Source organism: Astyanax mexicanus, chromosome 2 (assembly GCF_023375975.1).
Source record: "Astyanax mexicanus isolate ESR-SI-001 chromosome 2, AstMex3_surface, whole genome shotgun sequence".
NCBI classification, from domain to species: Eukaryota; Metazoa; Chordata; class Actinopteri; order Characiformes; family Acestrorhamphidae; genus Astyanax; species Astyanax mexicanus.
Window position 1 is genome coordinate 69423658 of NC_064409.1, and position 20681 is coordinate 69444338.

The 20681-nt window shown below is 36.4% G+C and overlaps 1 protein-coding gene across 2 annotated transcripts in view; it reads left to right on the top strand.

The window, feature by feature from the left end:
• Positions 1–1396: 1396 nt before the first annotated feature.
• wu:fb13g09 (ATP-binding cassette sub-family C member 5) overlaps positions 1397–20681 on the top strand; it is a 97555-nt gene continuing 78270 nt past the window's right edge. The window contains exons 1-4 of one of the 2 annotated variants that reach the window (XM_022672040.2): positions 1397–1708; positions 6860–7044; positions 9587–9742; positions 15797–15944. In XM_022672040.2, coding sequence (XP_022527761.2) covers positions 6869–7044; positions 9587–9742; positions 15797–15944 — 480 coding nt within the window. In that variant the 5' untranslated portion in view covers positions 1397–1708; positions 6860–6868. Of the gene's footprint in view, positions 1709–5672; positions 5732–6859; positions 7045–9586; positions 9743–15796; positions 15945–20681 lie in introns of those variants that run through there. The other variant, XM_049474862.1, reaches the window with a different exon arrangement.

The following is a 20681-nucleotide window of genomic DNA, read 5'->3' on the forward strand; positions in this document are numbered from 1 at the left end:
TAACTTAATATCTCAAAATAATGAAAAACAAAATTGTGTAATAATGAGAAGAAAATACATTCCTTTTTAATTTTTTTTTTATTTTTTTTTATTTTGAGTTTTGTGAATGGGGTTTCCATGGGTTTTTATGTGAAAGTACTATATATATGTTTTGTTTTTTAAGTAGCTTAAATCAAAAAGACTAAATCCTATTAAAAGTATTTTGAATCAGCTGTTGAAAGTTTTAAATCTTTTGATAAGTATTTTAAATATGTAACTGTTGTCCGCAGGTGATACATTTTAGGATAGCATCTAATTACTTTGAGTTACTGTCATATTAGTTAGAGATATTATCTCATTACTTTGAGATATGTCAGGAAAAATAATTTTTCAAAAAACCACTCAGTATCTAAAAATAACGACTTAGTATCTCAGACTAATGTGATAACGTATTGTCTCAGTAATAATAAGATAGCAATTTATGTAATAATACATAATTTGCTATCTTATTATACAAAAAATAAGATACATATGTTTTTATTTATTTTATTTCAGGTGTTGGGAATGGGTTTTCCTGGGTTTTTATTTGGAAATAGTGTAAATATTCTTTTTAATATATATATTTATATATATTTATCGAAGTATTTATTCGTTTTATATGGTTAATGCATAGTTTGTTTCATTGTTAACATGGTAATAATGGATTTTATGTGGAAGGATTGTAAATATTCCTCCGATTATTTTCACTGGATTATTTATTAATTTTATATGTTTAACCCTCAGTGTGTTTTATTGTAAACATGGTGATAATGGGTTTTAATGTGTATGTAGTGTTTTTTATTATATTTATTTATTTATTTTATATGTTTAACCCTCAGTTTGTTTTATTGTTAATATGTTTTTTTATGTGAAAGGAGTGTAAATATTCTTTAGATTATATTTATATATTTTTTATTAGTTTTATTTGGTTAATGCTTAGTGTGTTTCATTGTAAACATGGTGATAATTGTGTTTTATGTGTATTTAGTGTTTTTTATTATATTTATTTAATTTTTTATTAGTTTTATATGGTTAACGCTTGGATAATTTTATTGTTAATATGTTTATAGTATAGAGGAACTTGATTGGTTACAGTGTTTTTCTCTCTCTCTCTCTCTATTGGATCTGTATGTGTGGGTCTGAGCTCTGGGGGCGGTGCTCTGAAGGCGCGCGGTCAGACCCGCTGGCCCGCTGCCCGAGGAGCGCAGCCCCGGCCCGGCTCAGAGAGAGACACCCCCCCGCCCCCAGCGGCCATGTGCTCCATGCCGTCACCTGCCCCGTTACCCCGGCCACCAGACACGCTGCGCCGCGATTGGCTGGCGGGAGATTGCGTCACGGAGGCTGTCGGGAATTCCTACAGGCGTCCGAGACGCTGAGTCTCGTCTCGTGCTGAAGTTTTGAGGGAGAGTTGAGTTCACTCTCTCTCTTTATCCTCCTCTATTCTCTCTCTCCTCCGCTCCTCCAGTCAGGATTCAGGGCAGGAACTGTGAACATGCTGCCCGAGGCTTCCTGCAGGACTCTGGGCGACGAGGGAGCTGATCTGTCTTCAGCAGAGAAGCTGAAAACTGCAACTTTTACTGTATAATAAATCATTTCAGCAGGAAAAAAACACTAAAAACTGAACTTTTCTGAGCAGCTGAGCACTGGTGAGAAAAGTCAGGAGGGGGGAAAAGTCTGCAGTTTCTGATCTGTAAGTTCCATTTTCACTTCAGTCTCATGTCTAAGAGCTGTTTTTATGTGTTAATGGGTGTAAATGCTCATTATAATAATATGCTAATGCTAATATAGCTAATAATATAGACAGTGCACCCTAATTAGCATGGCATAGTATATAAGAAAAAATGTAGAAAGGCTTTTGTGTTTATGTTTCTTTTGTTTTAATGTTGTTATAGTGTGATTAGAGCTGGACAATATATCTATATTTCATTGTGATATCATCAGACTTTAGCTCATACATGGGCTACAGGTGTAGATGATACAAAACCCTTTTCTCTTTAGTACAATAAGGTATTTACTGCCTAATCACTCCCTACTTTACTTAATAATTTCAGATTTGTAAGTAAAGAATCGTCCCCAAATTATGCATGTTTAAAAATAGACATAAAACTAGATTACATACATTTCGTATTGACCAAAATGAAGAAATATATTGTGAAATAGACATTAATACTGCACCCTAATTTGCATTGCACATTATATGAGAAAAATTGTTAAGTTATGGTGTTATGGTGTGATTAGACCTGGACAATATATCTATATTTTATTGTATTGTGATATCACCATTGCTTAACAGGCTGATACAAAACTCTTTTTCTCTGCAGTGAAATAAGTTATTTACATTCTAAAAACTTCGAGAGCTTTGATGAAACTCCTACAGAATACTTTATACAATAGTTTCAGATCCATAAGAAAGAAATCAACCCAACTTCTGCATGTATAAAAATAGGCATAAAAACTAGATTACTAGATTAAATAAAATTTAGGAAAGCACCACTTTTAGGATTTTTATTCATTATATTTGACAGTTGCAGATTTACATTACTTTTTCTAATATATTTTCAATTACAATTACAATTAGAATTTTCAGTAATGTTTCTTATCAAATATGAAACCTTTATATGTAATGCTTGAGTAGAAATCCTTAATATGTAGGTGTGTAATATCACTCTAACTCAACTGCACATTTTATTACAGGGAGTGTAAAAATCCTCTTTAATTAGATAACATGCATGGATTTTTTTATTAAATAAGAATAAATGTACCATTCATGATAGAGCATTTTAATAACAGAAGAGCAGAATCTGCCACTGAAGATGCATTTTGTCTGCGAGTTAAAATATGAAACATATTGTGTATCGTGAAAATATCCTTAAATATTGTGATTATAATAGTTATAATATAATGTCACCCAGCCCTTTATCATTGTGTGATTACATACTGCAAGAGTGGTGGCTTTTATACTGTTATTTTATATAAATATCAGAATTGTGTTGTATCAATTGAAATGAAAAAATATATCGTGGTACAGATTTTTGACTTATTGTCCAGCCGTAGGTGTGATTAAACTGTGTTGTCAAAGGTGAAGCATAGAAGAATATGTAGGTGTGATTCACCCAGACTAACCAGTTTCAAAATTCCAGAGCATAGTATCTAGTACATGTTGGCACATGTTTTCAGATCTGCTAAATATATCAGTGATTATAATAAATAATAAAGTTTAGTACAGTTTTTTTTAACCAGATGACCATAAGAAATTATATAATCCATAACCAATCCAATCAAAAAAAAAACATTGTCTGCATTACAGAAGTATAATTTTATCAGCTCTTTTGTTCTCAGTGACCCTTTATTCACTCTACGTAACAGAAATTTGTGTGTATTTAGTGCTATAAAGGCTATGTAGGCACTAAAGTACACTACGTCACCCATTGTCTTCACCTGTCTTAAGACTTAAGACTGGTATGATTTAGTACTGTAGGTGTGCCGCACGAGGCATCGAAAGTTCAGTGCTTTTTTAATACTGTACTGAGCCTGAAGAACTGAATCAGTATTCTAAATAAATGAATCAAATCATGCGTGTTTATTTGATTTTGATGGTGGCTGTATTCAGCTATTGCAGTGAGGAGGCACTTACCTAATAAACTTAAAACTCAATGGACTCAAATAACAAAAAACAGTCAAATAATATTATTGTACTACTGTGAAATACTGTAAATTGCATTTTCAGCTTGAAAATGCTTAATAATAATAATGTCTATTATAATCTAGATGCCTGCTGTTTTATAGTATTTTAAGTAATACTTTACCTTCAGACAGAAGGTAAAAAGTATTGTTTTAGTATTGAAAATCATGATACTACACTTGATAGCAGTGTTTAAGTTAAATTACTGGTATTCTGACAAACTTAAATCAAACATTAACTGTGCTATTCCAGGTAAGCTCCCAAATCAGCAATTGCTGATTATGTATGAACTGTGCAGGCCAGTGTATAAAGTGTGTTCATATTCAGTCAGTCTGTATTCAGACTTTAAGTCTGATCGAAAGTGTTCTAAAATGAAGTACTAATAATAGTATTTAATAGCACATAACATATAACCTAAGCAGTGTAGCAGTGGACTTGTGTGGTGTTTAGGTGATGTGATGTATAGCGTTTATCAGTAATTCATGAGGGTTTTCAGCAAAGCAGGATGTGTTCTCCCTTGAGAGTCTTGGTTCCTCTCATGGTTTCTTCTTCTTCTTCCAGCCTTAAGGGTTTTTCTAATTGTCTCTGGTTGTCTTTGGCCGGCTCTCCTGGGGTTACAGGTTTTGTTGTTAGTTTATTTGTCATATTTCTGGATTCTTTGAAGCTGATATAGTACCAGAAAAAAAAAACATGTCTTCACTTACTCTGTGGAAAAATTTACTTCTTTATTTAATTAAAAACATGACTTTTGACCCATTCTTCAAGGCTTCATCAGATAGCCTTTAGAAATCCTATATAACCTTCAACCAATCCAATCAAAATTAACATTGTTGGAATTACAGAAGTGTATCATTTTAGCAGCTATTTTCTTCCTCTGAAAGCTCAGAAACTCTCAAAAGGTCACAATATGATACGTTACGTTACGCTACGCTAAGCTACGCTACGACAGAAGCTGTTATACATTTTTATATTATACACACACATTTGTCTTCACTTGACCTGAACACTGACGATTAGTGAGCAATATGTTGCCATCAAAAGAACATCATGCTGTATATTTTTTAGGACATATCTAATTGTGAATATAAATAATTTTAAATAACAAACATGACCCAATCATAATATTCATGGTATTTTAAATCAGCAAAGATTCAACAAACCACAGTGTATTATGTTGTTTCGAATGGGAGGAAAAGGGAAACATTACAAAACATAAAATCTTAATATCATAAACGTTAACATGTAATAATAAGTATAATCAAATAAAGTATTAGTTTGTATTCGTGACACCAGAAACAGCATACTGTATTTTACACAGGCATATGTCTAACAGTGTATATAAGTAATATTTTTTGATAATAAACAAAATATAATGACACTAAAACTAAAACATAAGACAGTTGCCCTTTTGATCATAAAACACTGAATCAGAAAACAGCACTGGATATTTTAGTTTACTTGTGATGTATCTATTGCACAATTTGCACACAATTGGTGCAATAGGTAAATGTTTTTCACCAAAGTACAACCAGTACAAATGTGCTCTCAACAGTACAACATGATCTTTAGGGTCAACTGTGTATATATATACACAAAAGGCACCTGCTGTAACATCCTTTCACTGACAGTCCGTACTTAGCTTCCAGCATCATTTAATCTGACCTCACTCTGTCTGGGTATCCTCCATTGTATCAATAATGAAACACTCTGTACTGTGTGTTATCTGGATTGAACTTCTCGTTACAGTCCTCGGCTGTGTTTTCAGGGTGATCTGTGCAGGCGAGGCGCTCTTAGTTGGATTGACCTTATCATGGCTTACGCCACAGAGTGATCAGTGACAGGCTGGACGCAGGGCCGGCTCGTGCTCCGGGCCTCTCGCTGTCCCCGAGCCCTTGAGGCTGCCAACTGGCATCTTTAAATAGATAAACACTTTATATTTATACCCACAGCCACAACCTGCAGCCTGACTGCAGCTAGTCAACAAATGGGGGTAGATGCTTCCTGTCCCAGCAGAGTTTCAGGGTTTCACAGGTCAGGAGCCAAATGTATATTTTTTTTACATACATAGCATTAGGAGTATGTGATAATATTGATCTATTTTTTGATGATAGCGGTGTTCAGTTTTGTTTTATTTGTTTTGTTATCTGTAAAGCTGTGCAGGAAATTGTTTTTGTTGGCTGTTTACATGCATGCACTAAATTCTGTACTTTAGAATTGTGGTAGTTTTTTTTTTTCGTTTATTGTCATGCTACATTATTTATTTTGTTACATTATTAGAATGTTTAAATCAAATCAAAGCTAGTGTTGGTAGTAGTAACTGTTGTGTACAAAACAGACAAAAGTTTATAAATATGATTGTTTCTACTGAATGTTTAAAACAAAATATATGCTCATAGAGTAATATATTCTAGAAAACATATTAAAGAATATTCTTCTTGTATTTCGCTGAAATATCGCAATAGTAATTTAAGGCCATATCACCCCTATGTAGGCCACAGGTTGCGTTTATGTAGTTGAAGTAATAATATTAATAATATTATTAATTTATATTATTATTATTATTATATTATTATCATTATTATTATTATTATTATTATTATTATTATTATTATTATTATTATTACTACTATTATTATTTTTATTAGTATTGTTGTTGTTGTTGTTGTTGTTGTTGTTTGTTAGTTAGTTAGTTCATTGTAATGGCTGTGATGTCACTAATGTCAAAGGTTGATTTCTTAAAGGGGCAGGGCAATCCCAAGATGACAGGGTGGATAAGGAAATATTGGACATGTTAAAATTGCTCAATATTTTTATTGAAATAGCGAAATGATTAATTAAAATGCCTAAATTGTAAAAAAAAGACTAATTTAAACTTTAAGAAAATACATAAAAAAAAAAGTTATTTAATCAGCACTATGAATATGTCAAAAAGCCCATCCCTACATCAAAGTAAACTGTATATAATTTACACAGGGTTCTTTAAAGGATATCATACCTGTGAGTAAATGTATTGTAATACAGGTGTTTGTATATAATTTAAACAGCTTTGCTGCAGACGTGTATTGCTTTTTACCCATGTTCACATACAGTATATCGTAGTGTATGTAGTCATAGTAACAGGCCTCTATGTCTGTGTGTGTGTGCGTGTGTGTTCACCAGGAAGCAGTAATGTACCCCGATGCACTGGAAGCTGCAGGCCGGATTGAGGGCCTGCCACTGTCCTGCCCAGAGACCCTGACAGTCCCGGAGGAGGAGGAGGAGGCGGATCTCGGCCCGGAGGCCAAAAGGAGATGCAGATACCGACCCAGTCTGCAGTTACTGAAGCCTTTCAGAATCACAAACAAGTAAGATTGTGCTGTTACAGTTATCAGACCAGCTGGAGCATGTTAAGACCTTCAGAAAAGACTACTGGCCTTGTTTAGGAGACCAGTGTACTGTAAGAGAGGAGTGTGTGGAGGAGGCCTTGATAAGCAGTTCTTATCCCCTTTCACAGGCTGCTCAGTGTTTGAACACGCATTGCCTGATAAACCGCCTCTGAACTTTTTTCGCTGCTCTGCAACAGTTCTGAGAGGGACCTGCAAAGTGCTGTTCAAACACAAGCGCGCGATTCATCTCGGATTCGGCACACACTGACGACTCTCTCACAGTCCCACAGGCTTTCACCGGGAGCCAGGGTGTGTTCTCAGAGGGATCTCGACGCGCCTGGAAGGAATGCATCTCTTCCATTTCTAAGAAATGTTATTCCATTAATCATGAAATCTAAAAATTACACCATCTGCAGCTATCTGACACTTCTCTACATCACAATAGCGGAGTGATAGAGCGCTGGATCTCTGCTGCGAGTGATTTCTTCCTTTTATGGTGCAGCTTGAGAACAGAAGTCACATCACACCCCCTCCCCCCAGAGTGCTGCCAGAACGGGCGAGACATCAACGTGTTAACTTAAGTGTGAGAAGTTTGTCTAGAAATGCGTTAAGTCTAAGTAAACCATGAAAATCATCAGTGACACATTGAAACTTAATGAGGATTGGACTTTACAGTATTGTCAATTGTCAAAGATTTTCCTTTAAAATGAAAAAAAAAAAAGTCTAAAATTAATCCTAACTAATCTGTGTTAACAAAACTGCTCCTATATGTGTGATAAAAGGGTTTAAAACAAAGGTTTAGACCATTTTAGAGAACATTTAAGAACCTGTGTGTAGTATTTGCTTAAATTTATGTCATGTTCTTATTTAAATAGTCAGTTTTGTTCATATAAAAGGGCTTATCTGCTAAATCTGCTAAATGTTAAAAAATGGTGACAACAACAATATTGATCTAAATATACACAGTACAATCAGAATATTATAACCACCTCCTTGATTCTTATTGTTCATTTTTGAGCTTCACACAAGATCTCCAGCAGGACTGCCGTGTCTCATAATATTGTTGTAGCAGGGATATTCTGAGCTCAGTTCTGCAAGTATCAAAAAAAAAAAAAGAATTCCTCATATGCGTCCTCATATGGGGACATTACATTTCTGCTTCTCTACACCATGATACTTTATTTTTTTTTAATGTTCACCCTTTGGCCTCATATGGAGACACTGTCCGTACCATCTAGTAGTCACATGGCACCATTACATTTAATTGATTGAAAACAAGATGGTGAGAATCCCAGTCATAATTTTCTACAGCCAGACCAGACAGAAACATGGGCTGGGTAAAAATTCTCATCGATCACATATTTGAAATTAGTTTATTTATTTACAGTAGGAAGTTAAAGGTGTCCTTCCTCTAAAATCCACTTTTTTTTTGTTATTTGTGAAATCAATAGGTCTCTCTGAGTTGTATATGCATGCTGCACATGAAACTGTTCCTCAACCTCCATTGTCTGCAGTAGCTAGTAAAAGATGAGGAAAATCATCAGGCACGTCTCTTTTAATGTTATATGTTTTGCTCACTAATTTAGAGCTAAGGAAAAAAATGGTTACAATTGATCTAGGTAGGTGTATGATTAAAACAGTTCTGTTATCACTAGTTAAAAATAAAAGGGTTGGATTTTTACTTTCTGGACCTGGACCTGTGTGTTTACATAGGCTCTCCGGTGGATTTGGTATTTTACAGAGACTCTAAGACTAGGTCAGTGGCTGAACTGCACTTAGCAGGGCATTACACATGTTGTAAAGTAACATATGATATTGCATAGACTGTTATTAGTGTAAAAATTATTTTAATATTTTAAAACGTTTCTAACTGTTGTTTGCCTCTTGGTGTCGCAGAGGCAATATGTTTACATGTATGAATATTCATGGTCAATATTTAGAGCCGAAATCCTATCGTTTCTCCCTGTCCACTCCTCCACCGGACTAAAGCAGTGTTATAACGTTATAACGGATCACCTGAGCACTTTTTTGGTTAAAAAAAAACAGCTCACATGTTATTCATTCATTCCAGAGACCACAACTAGACATTTTAAAATAAATAAAAAAACGATGGAATGAGACCTTTAAAATTTAGTTTGATCCCAAATGGCAAGGGTAATTTTTTATATAAAAGTAAACTACTCACTTCATATGAGGACATTGTTTTTTTTCCCAAAAAATGACTTCCTGTACAAAGGCATAGTTTACTTTTTGTACTTGCTAGGTTCTACTAACTCCCAAATAAAAATAAATAACCAAACATTTTTAATTTCATGTGCAACATGTAAAGTAAAGTAAAGTTGCTGTGGGTAAGAGCATCTGCTAAATATTCTAAATCTATATAAATACAGCAATAAAATCCAGCTTTCATGTGTTGTCTGTGCATGATATAGGGATTTTTTTACAGTAATAATTTTCATGAGAAAATGTATTAGCTATGGATAAGACACCTGATTTAAACTGCATTTCTCCCGTGTTGCAGACATCAGCACCCCGTGGACAATGCTGGTCTTTTCTCCTTCATGACTCTGCAGTGGCTCTCTCCTCTGGCCTGGAAAGCACACAAAGCGTCCAGTCTCAGCCTGGAGGACGTGTGGGGTCTGTCCTGCCACGAAGCCTCCGACACCAACTGCCACAGGTGAGCCGGCAGGTCGGCCAGCGCGGGCTATTTTAGCCCTCCTAACGTGGGAAGTTCACACATGCAGAGCGGAGTGTGATCAGGAATTCCCGTCATGTTTGCCAATACACAGCTTAAACAGAGCCCAACAGAGACGGTAGAAAACACCACCTGGGCCAAGGACACCGTCACAAGGGTGGATTGTGAGCCTGTGTGTGTGTGTGTGAGTGTGTGTGGGCACTGGTAAATGTGGGAATCCCTGGAGTCACAGTGGGAAACGCTGGCTACTCCCCCTCCCCCGGTCTGGGTGTGAGTAGTGTGTGGCACGGGGGTGTTATTAATAGCAGGGATTAGAGATTAGACAGACACAGAGAGTGTGTTATCCTCGGTGGGCTCTGTGAGGCGGTTATGTCATTACCACCACAGTCTCTCACTGCTGAGCTGCTTTCTGACTTGAGACAGGCAAGGGACATTGAGCGTCTGAGGAGCAGGGGGTAATCTCTGACCACACAACAACTCTATTTGATTGAGATCTGTTAGGAAACAGTTCATAGCAAACAAAATTGTTTTTTAATTGCAAAGATGATTCTAAAACAATGAACACTATGCCAGTTAAAATAATACAACATTTTTAAGTGGCAGTCCATATAATTTTGTTTCTAAAACTAAAAGCAAAAGCATTTCTGAGTGGAGACTGGAGAAAATATTCAGTTTAATGGTACCACTGTAATAGAATGAACATCCCTGCTAAGCCTAATACTGTATATTTATTCTAAAAACTGGGCTTTCGGGTTGCTTTTCGCAGTAGGTCTTATGGTCACGTCACACGTCATTACGTACTTACGTCACACGTACAGCCTGTAAAAGAGGATCCAGCTCAGTTTTACTGAACGTGATCGTCTGGTGGAGCAACGGAGACTTCAGAAGGGGAAACTCGGATTCATCCGCTCTGAAAGGAGACCGCATCACAGCCGTCCAGTTTAAAATGATTCTTTCGCATGTTCAGTGCAATTACCTATTCTCACCAGAGACGGCCCTAAATCCCCAAACTTACAGACATCAGCTTTAAGGATCCTTGTTGTTTTTCATAGTTTTTTAGGTTTAAAAAAATAGCCTGTGGTTTTAGTATTATAATTATTAGTTGTAGTAGTATTAGGAGACCTGTCATAATACATTATTAAATTACCTCATTGTCTTATCATACAGTAGTTGGACATGACCTCAATCATTTTTGCTGACCTCGATATTGCCTATTATTATATATTTTTTAGCAAGGAGAGTTAATTAACATTGACATTAACACTCTTGTCTAAAAACAGCTGTTTATTTTGTTTATGTTTATTTTCACAATTAATAATACAAATACTGTATATATTCCAGTTACAATGTCTCAGTATTCTTAATAATTAAAGGTCCACAGCTCTTTAAAAGAGTGTACATGCATTATTATACTATAAATATACAGTTATTCACATACAATAATTTCTGGGACAAGATATTGTCCAACCATAAAGGTTATCATGACAGGCCTAAGCAAATGTTGTATTAAACTAATTTTATTATTATTATATAGTGATTGTGGGCACCCATTCTAATATATATATATACAGCTCTGAAAATAATTAAGAGACCACTTCAGTTTCTGAATCAGTTTCTCTGATTTTGCTATTTATAGGTATATGTTTGAATAAAATGAACGTTGTTGTTTTATTCTATAAACTACGGGCAACATTTATCCAAAATTCCAAATAAAAATATTGTCATTTAGAGCATTTATTTGCAGAAAATGAGAAATGGCTGAAATAACAAAAAAGATGCAGAGCCTTCAGACCTCAAATAATGCAAAGAAAACAAGTTCATATTCAGAAATCAATATTTGGTGGAATAACCCTGTTTTTTTTTTTATCACAGATTTCATGCATCTTGGCCTGTTCTCCTCCACTAGTCTTACACACTGCTTTTGGATAACTTTATGCCACTCCTGGTGCAAAATATCAAGCAGTTCAGCTTGGTTTGATGGCTTGTGATCATCATAATTTTTAAGTGGAGCTGTATATATTTAGCTACTTTAAATTGCACCCATTGCTGACACAGATGTGCAAATCCACACAAACAGCTCTTTTCTATTCCCTGTAGAAAAAATGCCAATAGCCTCAAATTACCATTGATTATTATTATTATTACAAAAAAAACATATTTTTGACTTTTACTTTTGGCAATGTAACTTTTATTTTGGCCAAAATAAGCACCTTATTTATTGAATATAATTTAATAAATTTATAATGTATTACTGAAGAGCTTTAATCAGTTTTAGCATCATTGAGCCAGTTCAGATGAATCATTGTCTCTGTGCAGTGGGTGTGTGCAGACAGCAGACAGACAGCTGCTGATCTGTGATAGCTGGCTGCCGCTGTGTGCCTGTGTGTCTTATGTAGTCTCAGTGTTTATGAATGGGACAGAGATGCGTGTTGTCAGTGTTCACGTGCTGCTGCTGCTGCTGCTGTTCTCCTCTTATCATATAGGAGATGGGGGCGGAGCCATTAGGCTCCAGCAGCTCTTAGTCTTCTCCTGAGAGGAGAACGGGTGTTACTTTTCACAACACCCTGCTTCAGGGTCTCACTCTCTAGCTGCTGGCTCGGAGCCAGACTTATCCAGGATGTGTTAAGTAGTTGTAGGTGTGTGTGTCTGTGTGTCTGTGTGTGTTCCTGAGTGAGAGTACTGGCATGAAGGCATGAAAGCGGGCAGGTTTGACGAGATCTCCAGAACAGTTATGTAACTCGTCTTCAAAAACAGAAGTGCTGAGGGGGGGTCTGGGAATAGACGGTCTCTATTCCAGCCGTTTTATCCTCCCCAAATCAAGGCTGGGGAATACCACGCTCTTCAAAATAAAAGATAAGATAAAACTCACCAGAGGCCACATCCTCGTTTGAGGTTGAGCAGCGCGGGAGTGGAATTTCTAAGCTCAATCCTCGAAAGGCCGCGACAGATCTTTGGAACGGGTGTCTCATTCCAGCACATCTCCACTTCAAAGTCTTTTCATAATTGTAGATTGATCATTCATTTTGCAGCCGAGCAGCGCAGCCTGTGAAACAGATACAAGTGATCTATATCAGATCCAAGCGCCGCGCTTGTAGTCGGATCCAGTTTTGATCCGGTTTTCCCACTACTGTTCTTCTCCCTTTTGCAGAAACTGACATTTGTAGTCTTTGGCACTTCTATGACGTTTATTAGTGAAACTATGATTTGATTTCCAGTGAGCGCTGAGACGAGATGAAGAGGAGAGTTTGTAAGTTTGGGGGACGTCTGAAAGTTTTTTGAGGGCTTTGAATAAGACAACTATTTCGGTGAACAATTATCTTTTTCTGAACTTTAAAACACGTAACATTACGATTAGACATTCAATGAAAAATCTCCATTCAAAATCCAGTGTAGTCTAGGTCGGACTAGGGTTAATGCCTGTCTGGGAAACCAATGGTTGCAATAGTTCCAATGGTTGGTTATTCACACTCTTTTTGTTGGGTTGCAAGTTGGATAAGGGTCTCCACTGGATAGCTGGTGTGTTAAGAGAGAATCACAGCCTAAATGGTAGTCTGTCATTTTTTCTTTTGTTATAAATAAAGCTTGCTCCAGATAAATAGGTAATTTTTCCATGTAAAATAAATTAAATTTATTACTCATTAATTAATGAGCACTTTTGCCCGTTTACGAGCCACGCAAGGCATATTTTGTGCGCCCTCATGACACCAAAGACACACCGTGGAGGTGCCAGATGGATGGTACATTCCATTCCTAAAATTGTGTGGGCATTTAACGTTCCTTGGCCTACAGGTAACTTTAGGCTAGAATTGTCTATTCAAACAGGAACGTGACAAGTTCAATGCATGAGGCCCCAAACAAATATCCCACAGGTCAATGCAGTGCTCTTTAGCTTCCATGGGAAATGGCAAATATTATGGGACATGTGCCATGACTTTTGGTATTTGGCATATGGTCTGTGTATAAGCCATGCCATAATTATTTCTAATCACTTTATTTGTGAAATTCAAGATTTTTTTTTCATTTTTACAAGTAAGCCCAGACCAGCATAAAACTGTATCATAGAGGTCTCACAGCAGTTGGTACTCACTCACTGGAATATCTTTATAGGTTTTTATTCACACAATTGGTAATTGATACAAATATCTGTCAATCAAGACACTGCAGATGTAGCTTTCTTTGTTTGTCGGTTTTAAGGCAACAAGGAGCTGCAGTATAAAGAAAAGCTACAGGAAACATTGGGTCTAAGTCAAAATTCAGAAATCCCTGCACTACCCCAAGAATACAATACAGGCCAATGTTTGGTTCATATTATTAAACTGTTGAATGATCTTTTTAACACTGTTGTAATAATGACTCTTTAACACATGACCTTGGCAGGGAGCTAATATGCAGTCAAATATGCAGTTAATTAGGTAATGCATTTTAATGACCAGCATTCAGCACATACAGTATTTGAGTGTTCAAATGGATTGACTCTCTCAGAACCAGATCCACAGGTTCTAATAATAGAAGCAAATGTGTTGCTAGGAAAATGCAGCGCTAATAAAAACATTTGTTCAAGAAACAATAACATTGCTGTGAGGGTTTGGTTGCATTCATTGATGTTGGATGTTGGATGAACACCACCCCAACTTTAACTTCAATGGTGGTTGGTGTGGTGCAGTGAAAAACACCACTGCCTGCCGGCTACACACTACATTGGCTCAACTCTGCAATAGGGCTGCAACTAATGATTATTTTGTTAGTCGACTGATCTGACAATAATTTGTTCGATTAGGCGATTAGTCAACGATTATTTCTTCCTTGTCCTTCATCTCTTAAAACAACAGAAAAACAGCTGAACATGAGATTTAAATATCTAGATGTTGTTTAAACGTGGACTATACTGATATTTACTGATTAAATATGTAATCTGTTGTGTTTGGACACTTTTGGAGACACTCAAGATAGTGTAAACTGTGTGAGTGAGCCATTTACCCATCTCCCACTGCGCTTCTGTCCCCAGCACTTTGCGTAAGGCAGCACTGTTACAAATTAACGATTGGTCGACAATGAAATTTGTAGTCGACAAATTTAAATAATCGTCATTGTCGATTATATTGACTAATCAATGAATAAATGTATGCTGTGCAGCTAAAAACAGTAGCCTATATGGGATATATAAATATAACAGCAGTAACTTCCACCCTGTTTAACAAGATAAACAGAGTGGAAATCTAGATGAACACAGTTTAGTAAACTACATGTTTGCTCTGATTTGATAACTTTTAATTCTTTTTAATCCCATCAGATCAGCAGAACAATCTCTTTTAAGGATTAAGATGTGTGTCTAATTCTAATGAGCTGAGGAAGTTTGTTGGTTGTTGTATTATTCACTGTTAAATTCTGTGTTAATGAGCTCTGAAGGACTTCTCGGGAGCGTCACGTTCGATCGTCTCGTCTGGAGTGATGTTTGTCATGATGCTCAATCCAAACACATAAAAATAAGCGAGTTAATCAGCTGTGTGTGTGTGCATATGTATCAGGACTTAGCTGTGCTAATTTTGTTTATTAAAATCTCATTTAGAATGGGAAGTTTCCATTAAAAGAAATAGCAGTCTTGGACGAGGCTTAATCTATGTTTGGGAAACTGACCCCAAATTGTAGACATGCTTATGTAGTTATGGACAAATGCACAGAAGAATCTGACAGTAGAACCAATCTATCTTAGTCAGGCTGGACATGTGGGCAGTCATTTACTCAGAGAAAAGCTAAGAAATGGAAATAGTTCTGATTGGATGTATGGAGTACAGAGAATGTGAAACAAGGACTCCAGCAGATCTGAATATACAGTAACAGCCTAATTAAATGGTGAGTCAGAAGGTAGCATAGACAATGTACTCTAAAAGACTGGGACCTGTCCATTCCACCATCACCATGTCTTGAAAATGAAAATTAGATCTTTTTTTCTTACTTTTTGCTGGAAATATTGTCAATATAAATGTTTAATCTGCTTAATGTTTGTATGTATTTCCTGTGTTTTATGGCTGCTCACAGGCTGGAGGCCCTCTGGCATGAGGAGCTGAAAAGGAAGGGCAAGGATGGAGCATCTCTCGCCCGAGTTTTGTGGAGGTTCTGTCAGACCCGAACGCTGGTAGCAGTATTTTGTCTTCTCATCACAATGGTGACAGGATTCATTGGACCTGTGAGTGGCAGCAGTTTAGGATTACATTCAGGCTATGTTCACATAGCATGTATTGTATAGTATGCTGTTCAGTTTATGTCATTTGTGTAAACAGATCTCTGGAAATAATCTGTCATTAGACCCTGCAAGACCCTAAAATTTGACAAATTTTAAAAAATCTGATTTTTGTGTTCACACAGGTCTGTAAAGATAACATTTGTTTCAGAAGATTTAGAAGCACATAATAGACTTTCCCAAAGCTATGTGTTGAGACACAAAGGAAACAGTCTCAAATCAAACTTTTTCTAAATGATTTGAAGCACATTTGACACTTTCTTAAGTCAGATTTAAAGAGATCATTTTTTTTCTGTTCACATTTAGAATTTAGAAGCACATACTGTAAGACACGTTCTCAAATAAAAAACATTTATTGAAACACATAGACTGAAAAAGAATTTCAAACAGTCTAGTTTTGTGCTCAAGATGCTCTAAATTACATTTGACACATTCCCAAATCTAGGATCTAGAAGCACATTGGAGACTTTCTCAAACCTGATTACAAGTAACATGTTGAAAAAAAAAAGTTTTTTTTTTTTTAAACACAGCTCTTGAAAAAATACTGTATCTGGGGGCTCTTAAAGCACATTTGACACTTTCTCAAATCTGATTGGAAATATATCTGATTTTTGTGTTCTCTGTAAAAATAAAATTTGTTTTTAGGAGATCTAGAGACACAAGATCTAGAGACCTCAAATTCAATTTAAAGACTGTAAATGCCTTAAATCTATGAGCATTTTAAGAATATAATGAAATCTTTATTTAAATCTTTATAAGATTTATGGAGAATTACAGTACATTTAATAACAGTGTGAATTTAACCTTATTTCCTTTTATATACTGCTCCATTTCACTAATGTAACACAATAACTAAATGGTGTCCTACTATTCCTGGAGCAACACCAATATAAAGGAGCATACTTTACAAGCGTACTTCAGAATAGACCTGCACTCCCACACACTCTTCTACTTGAGGTGAGAGCTGCTGTGCTCCATTCATTCATTACTGTGGTTCACGCTGGTTTAATATGAAGTTAGATATTAAAGCTGAAGGCTTTTCATATCTGCAGGCATTAAAAGTTGTATTAGCACCCAGATTTCCTCTGGCCCAGGGGTTGTGCTTTTCTTTCAGATCATTCCTGCTTTATGCTTTATTTCTGCTGATACCTGAGCTCAGATCCTCTTTCAAAAAGAACCTGAGCCGCTGCACGTGGCGTCCGCCGCCCTGCGTTTAGATCGAGCGGCCGCTGAATGGGCACTGATTGGAGTTTGTAATCTGGACGCTAAGTAGCGCCTTTGTTTACTTTGTTTGTCTTTCGCGGAGGTCGCTGAGGGACGCGGCCCTGTGCACGCCTCTGCTGCCTAATAGCATTAGCTGAAATTAACTCTTACATAATGGCACATTTACTTCTCACTGCCAACCCCATTAAATACATTCCTAAAGGTCAGCTACTGCCCAATCTGCACACGTTGTGTAATGTTCGGATGCTGTGTAATGGTCCTTTCCCTTTGTCTTTCAGTAACGTAGCACAATAATAGTATCATTCTCATTAGGCCTGTCATAGAACTAAGCACTGAGCTGATGCATTTCCCTTCAATCCCACTTTCTTCACTATAATTCCACTGACAAGGGGAACTTTCTTAGAGTAGAACACCACATAGGGCTGGGTGAGCTTGCCAACATTTATATTGCGATATATATTTTAAAATGATTTTGTTCAATATGTTATAATTCTGCTATTGATGTATTAACAATGTAAGAATGCACACAGTGTATGTCTGTACTTACAAACATCTGGCAAATGTATTTGCCAATACAGTAAATTTACAGGGGTTGGACAATGAAACTGAAACACCTGTCATTTTAGTGTGGGAGGTTTCATGGTTAAATTGGAGCAGTCTGGTGGCTCATCTTCATTAATTGCACATTGCACCAGTAAGAGCAGAGTGTGACGGTTCAATTAGCAGGGTACGAGCACAGTTTTGCTCAAAATATTACAATGCACACAACATTATTGGAGACATACCAGAGTTCAGAAGAGGACAAATTGTTGGTGCACGTCTTGCTGGTGCATCTGTGACCAAGACAGCAAGTCTTTGTGATGTATGAAGAGCCACGGTATCCAGGGTAATGTCAGCATACCACCAAGAAGGACGAACCACATCCAACAGGATTAACTGTGGACGCTGTAATAGGAAGCTGTCTGAAAGGGATGTTCGGGTGTGAACCCGGATTGTATCCAAAAAACATAAAACCACGGCTTCCCAAATCACGTCAGAATTCAATGTGCACTTCAACTCTCCTGTTTCCACCAGAACTGTCCGTAGGGACAATAAAATATTGTGGTCTAAAACCAGGTGTTTCAGTTTCATTGTCCAACCCCTGTATATGCCATGTAGTGAACATCCATCAGCAAAGGATGCCGTAAATTAGGCCTGTCCCAATAACTATTTTAGTTTGGATAATAGTGTATAACGTTATATACAGTTTATTGTCAGTTTGAAAGTAGTTTATATCTGCAATATTATATAAAAGCATAATAATGTAATCACTTGGGGCTCCGGGCATTCCAGCTGGCCAAGCTCTGCCACTATGATCACGAGAACGCCGGTTTGAATCCTGTTCATGTATCAGCTGCCGGAGCCCTGAGAGAGCACAATAGGCCTTGCTCTCTCTAGCTTTCCCCTCATCACTCCAAAGGGTGATGTCGATCAGCCCAAGACATCTGTGAGCTGATGTATTGGAACCAGGAGGAGGCATGTGTTTGTCTTCACCCTCCTGGGTGAATGAGTGGGCTGGATAATTGTCCTTGTAAATTGGGGAGACAATTGAGTTTAAGTTCATATAGTGTACTATATGTCAATAAAACAATTACCCTACCATAATTAAAGTATATTAAAATCTTAGATTATATCACTTTTTGATAGAAACATTTTCTTTTGTAAATACTGAATTATTGTCGAGATCTATGAAACATGACGTTCAAGTGATTGCAAAGTTTTGCATAGATTTCTTTCAAAATCTTACAGAAGATTATTTACATTCCATGTGGATTTGGTCTGACAAACCAAAAAAATTAGACAAATATAGGATACTTAGTTAATGGATTAATGGTTTTATACAATATATAATATGACCATATTGAGTTTACCGGTCTCACCCAGTCTCAGATTAATCGTGTTTCCATAAAACAAATGGAAAAAAATAAGATATTCGTCCAGATTTCCCAAAGACTTGTCACATGATTTCCCATCAGGTTTCTGATTCACCTTCTCCAGAAAGTCTTAGGGACAGTTTCCCAGACAGGGATTACGCCTAGTCTAGCTTTTTGAATGGAAATTTCCCATTGAAAGGAACATAACGACTATGACTAGGCTTAATCACTATCTGGAAAACTGCCCCTTAGTGTTTAATGCTGATCTTAATCTCTGTATTATTTCCAAAACGGATTTGAAAAAAAGATTAAAACAAAACTGAGAGCATATTTAATTCTCTTTAGACAAAGAAACATTACCTTTCACCTGCACTCGCTGGCCTAGTTTTCAGATACCTTCCACATATACCTCAAAGTGCTCTGTGTAGGTGTACAGCTGCTTGCTGTAGCTCATTTGTTGATAGACCCTATAGAACTAGACCAGTGTTGTCCAAATATTATATATTAGAGCTCTTGCTGGCTGGAGGTGTAACAGCACGGGTAGGAGTATTTATTCTGAACCTTCACAGTATGAATATTATAGTTTGGTACAAGAATAGTTAGTGTGTAGATTAAGGTGTACAGATCTTACCATTTCTCCTTTAGTTTCAGAGAATTAGTATGTGCATTTTTAATAAGCACAAAATGTTCTGAAAGATTAGGATGCATTGCTACCTGGATTACCTCTTAGTGCTGTTTTTTCAGTTCTTCTTCAAGTATATGACAAGCAGATTGTGCATGTTTTTGTGTGTGTATTTTGCTCAGCACTGCTACAAGTGAGAGACTAAGAAGGCTAAATAATTTGTGTTTTTGGACTGAAACAGTCAGTCTATATCAGGGATGTCCAGTCTTATCTGCAAAGGGTCGATGTCACTACATGTTTTTTGTTCCAGCCAAGCAGGAGCATGAGTTGCATCAGTTATTTAAAAAGTGACTAATTAAGCCCTTCCAATAAATAACTATAGAACTCTGCAAAAAAAATAAGAGACCACTTAAAAATGATGAGTTTCTTTGATTTTACCAAATTGAAAACCTCTGGAATATAATCAAGAGGAAGATGGATGATCACAAGCCATCAAACCAAACTAAACTGCCTGACTTTTTGCACCAGGAGTGGCATAAAGTTATCCAAAAGCAGTGTATAAGACTGGTGGAGGAGAACATGCCAAGATGCATGAAATCTGTGATTAACAACCAGGGTTATTCCACCAAATATTGATGTCTGAACTCTTAACACTTTATGCTCTAAATAAATACTTTAAATTACTTTTTATTTAGAATTTGGGAGAAATGTTGTCTGTAGTTTATAGAATAAAACAACAATGTTCTTTTTACTCAAACATATACCTATACATAGCAAAGTCAGAGAAACTGGCCTCTTCATTTTTTTTCCAGAACTGTATGTCAACAATTTTCTGCCTTTAAAAAAAATAAATAAATAAATAAATGAAATATGCTTTATTTAGAACTATATTTATTAATTCATGAAGGCACTTGAAATAAAATA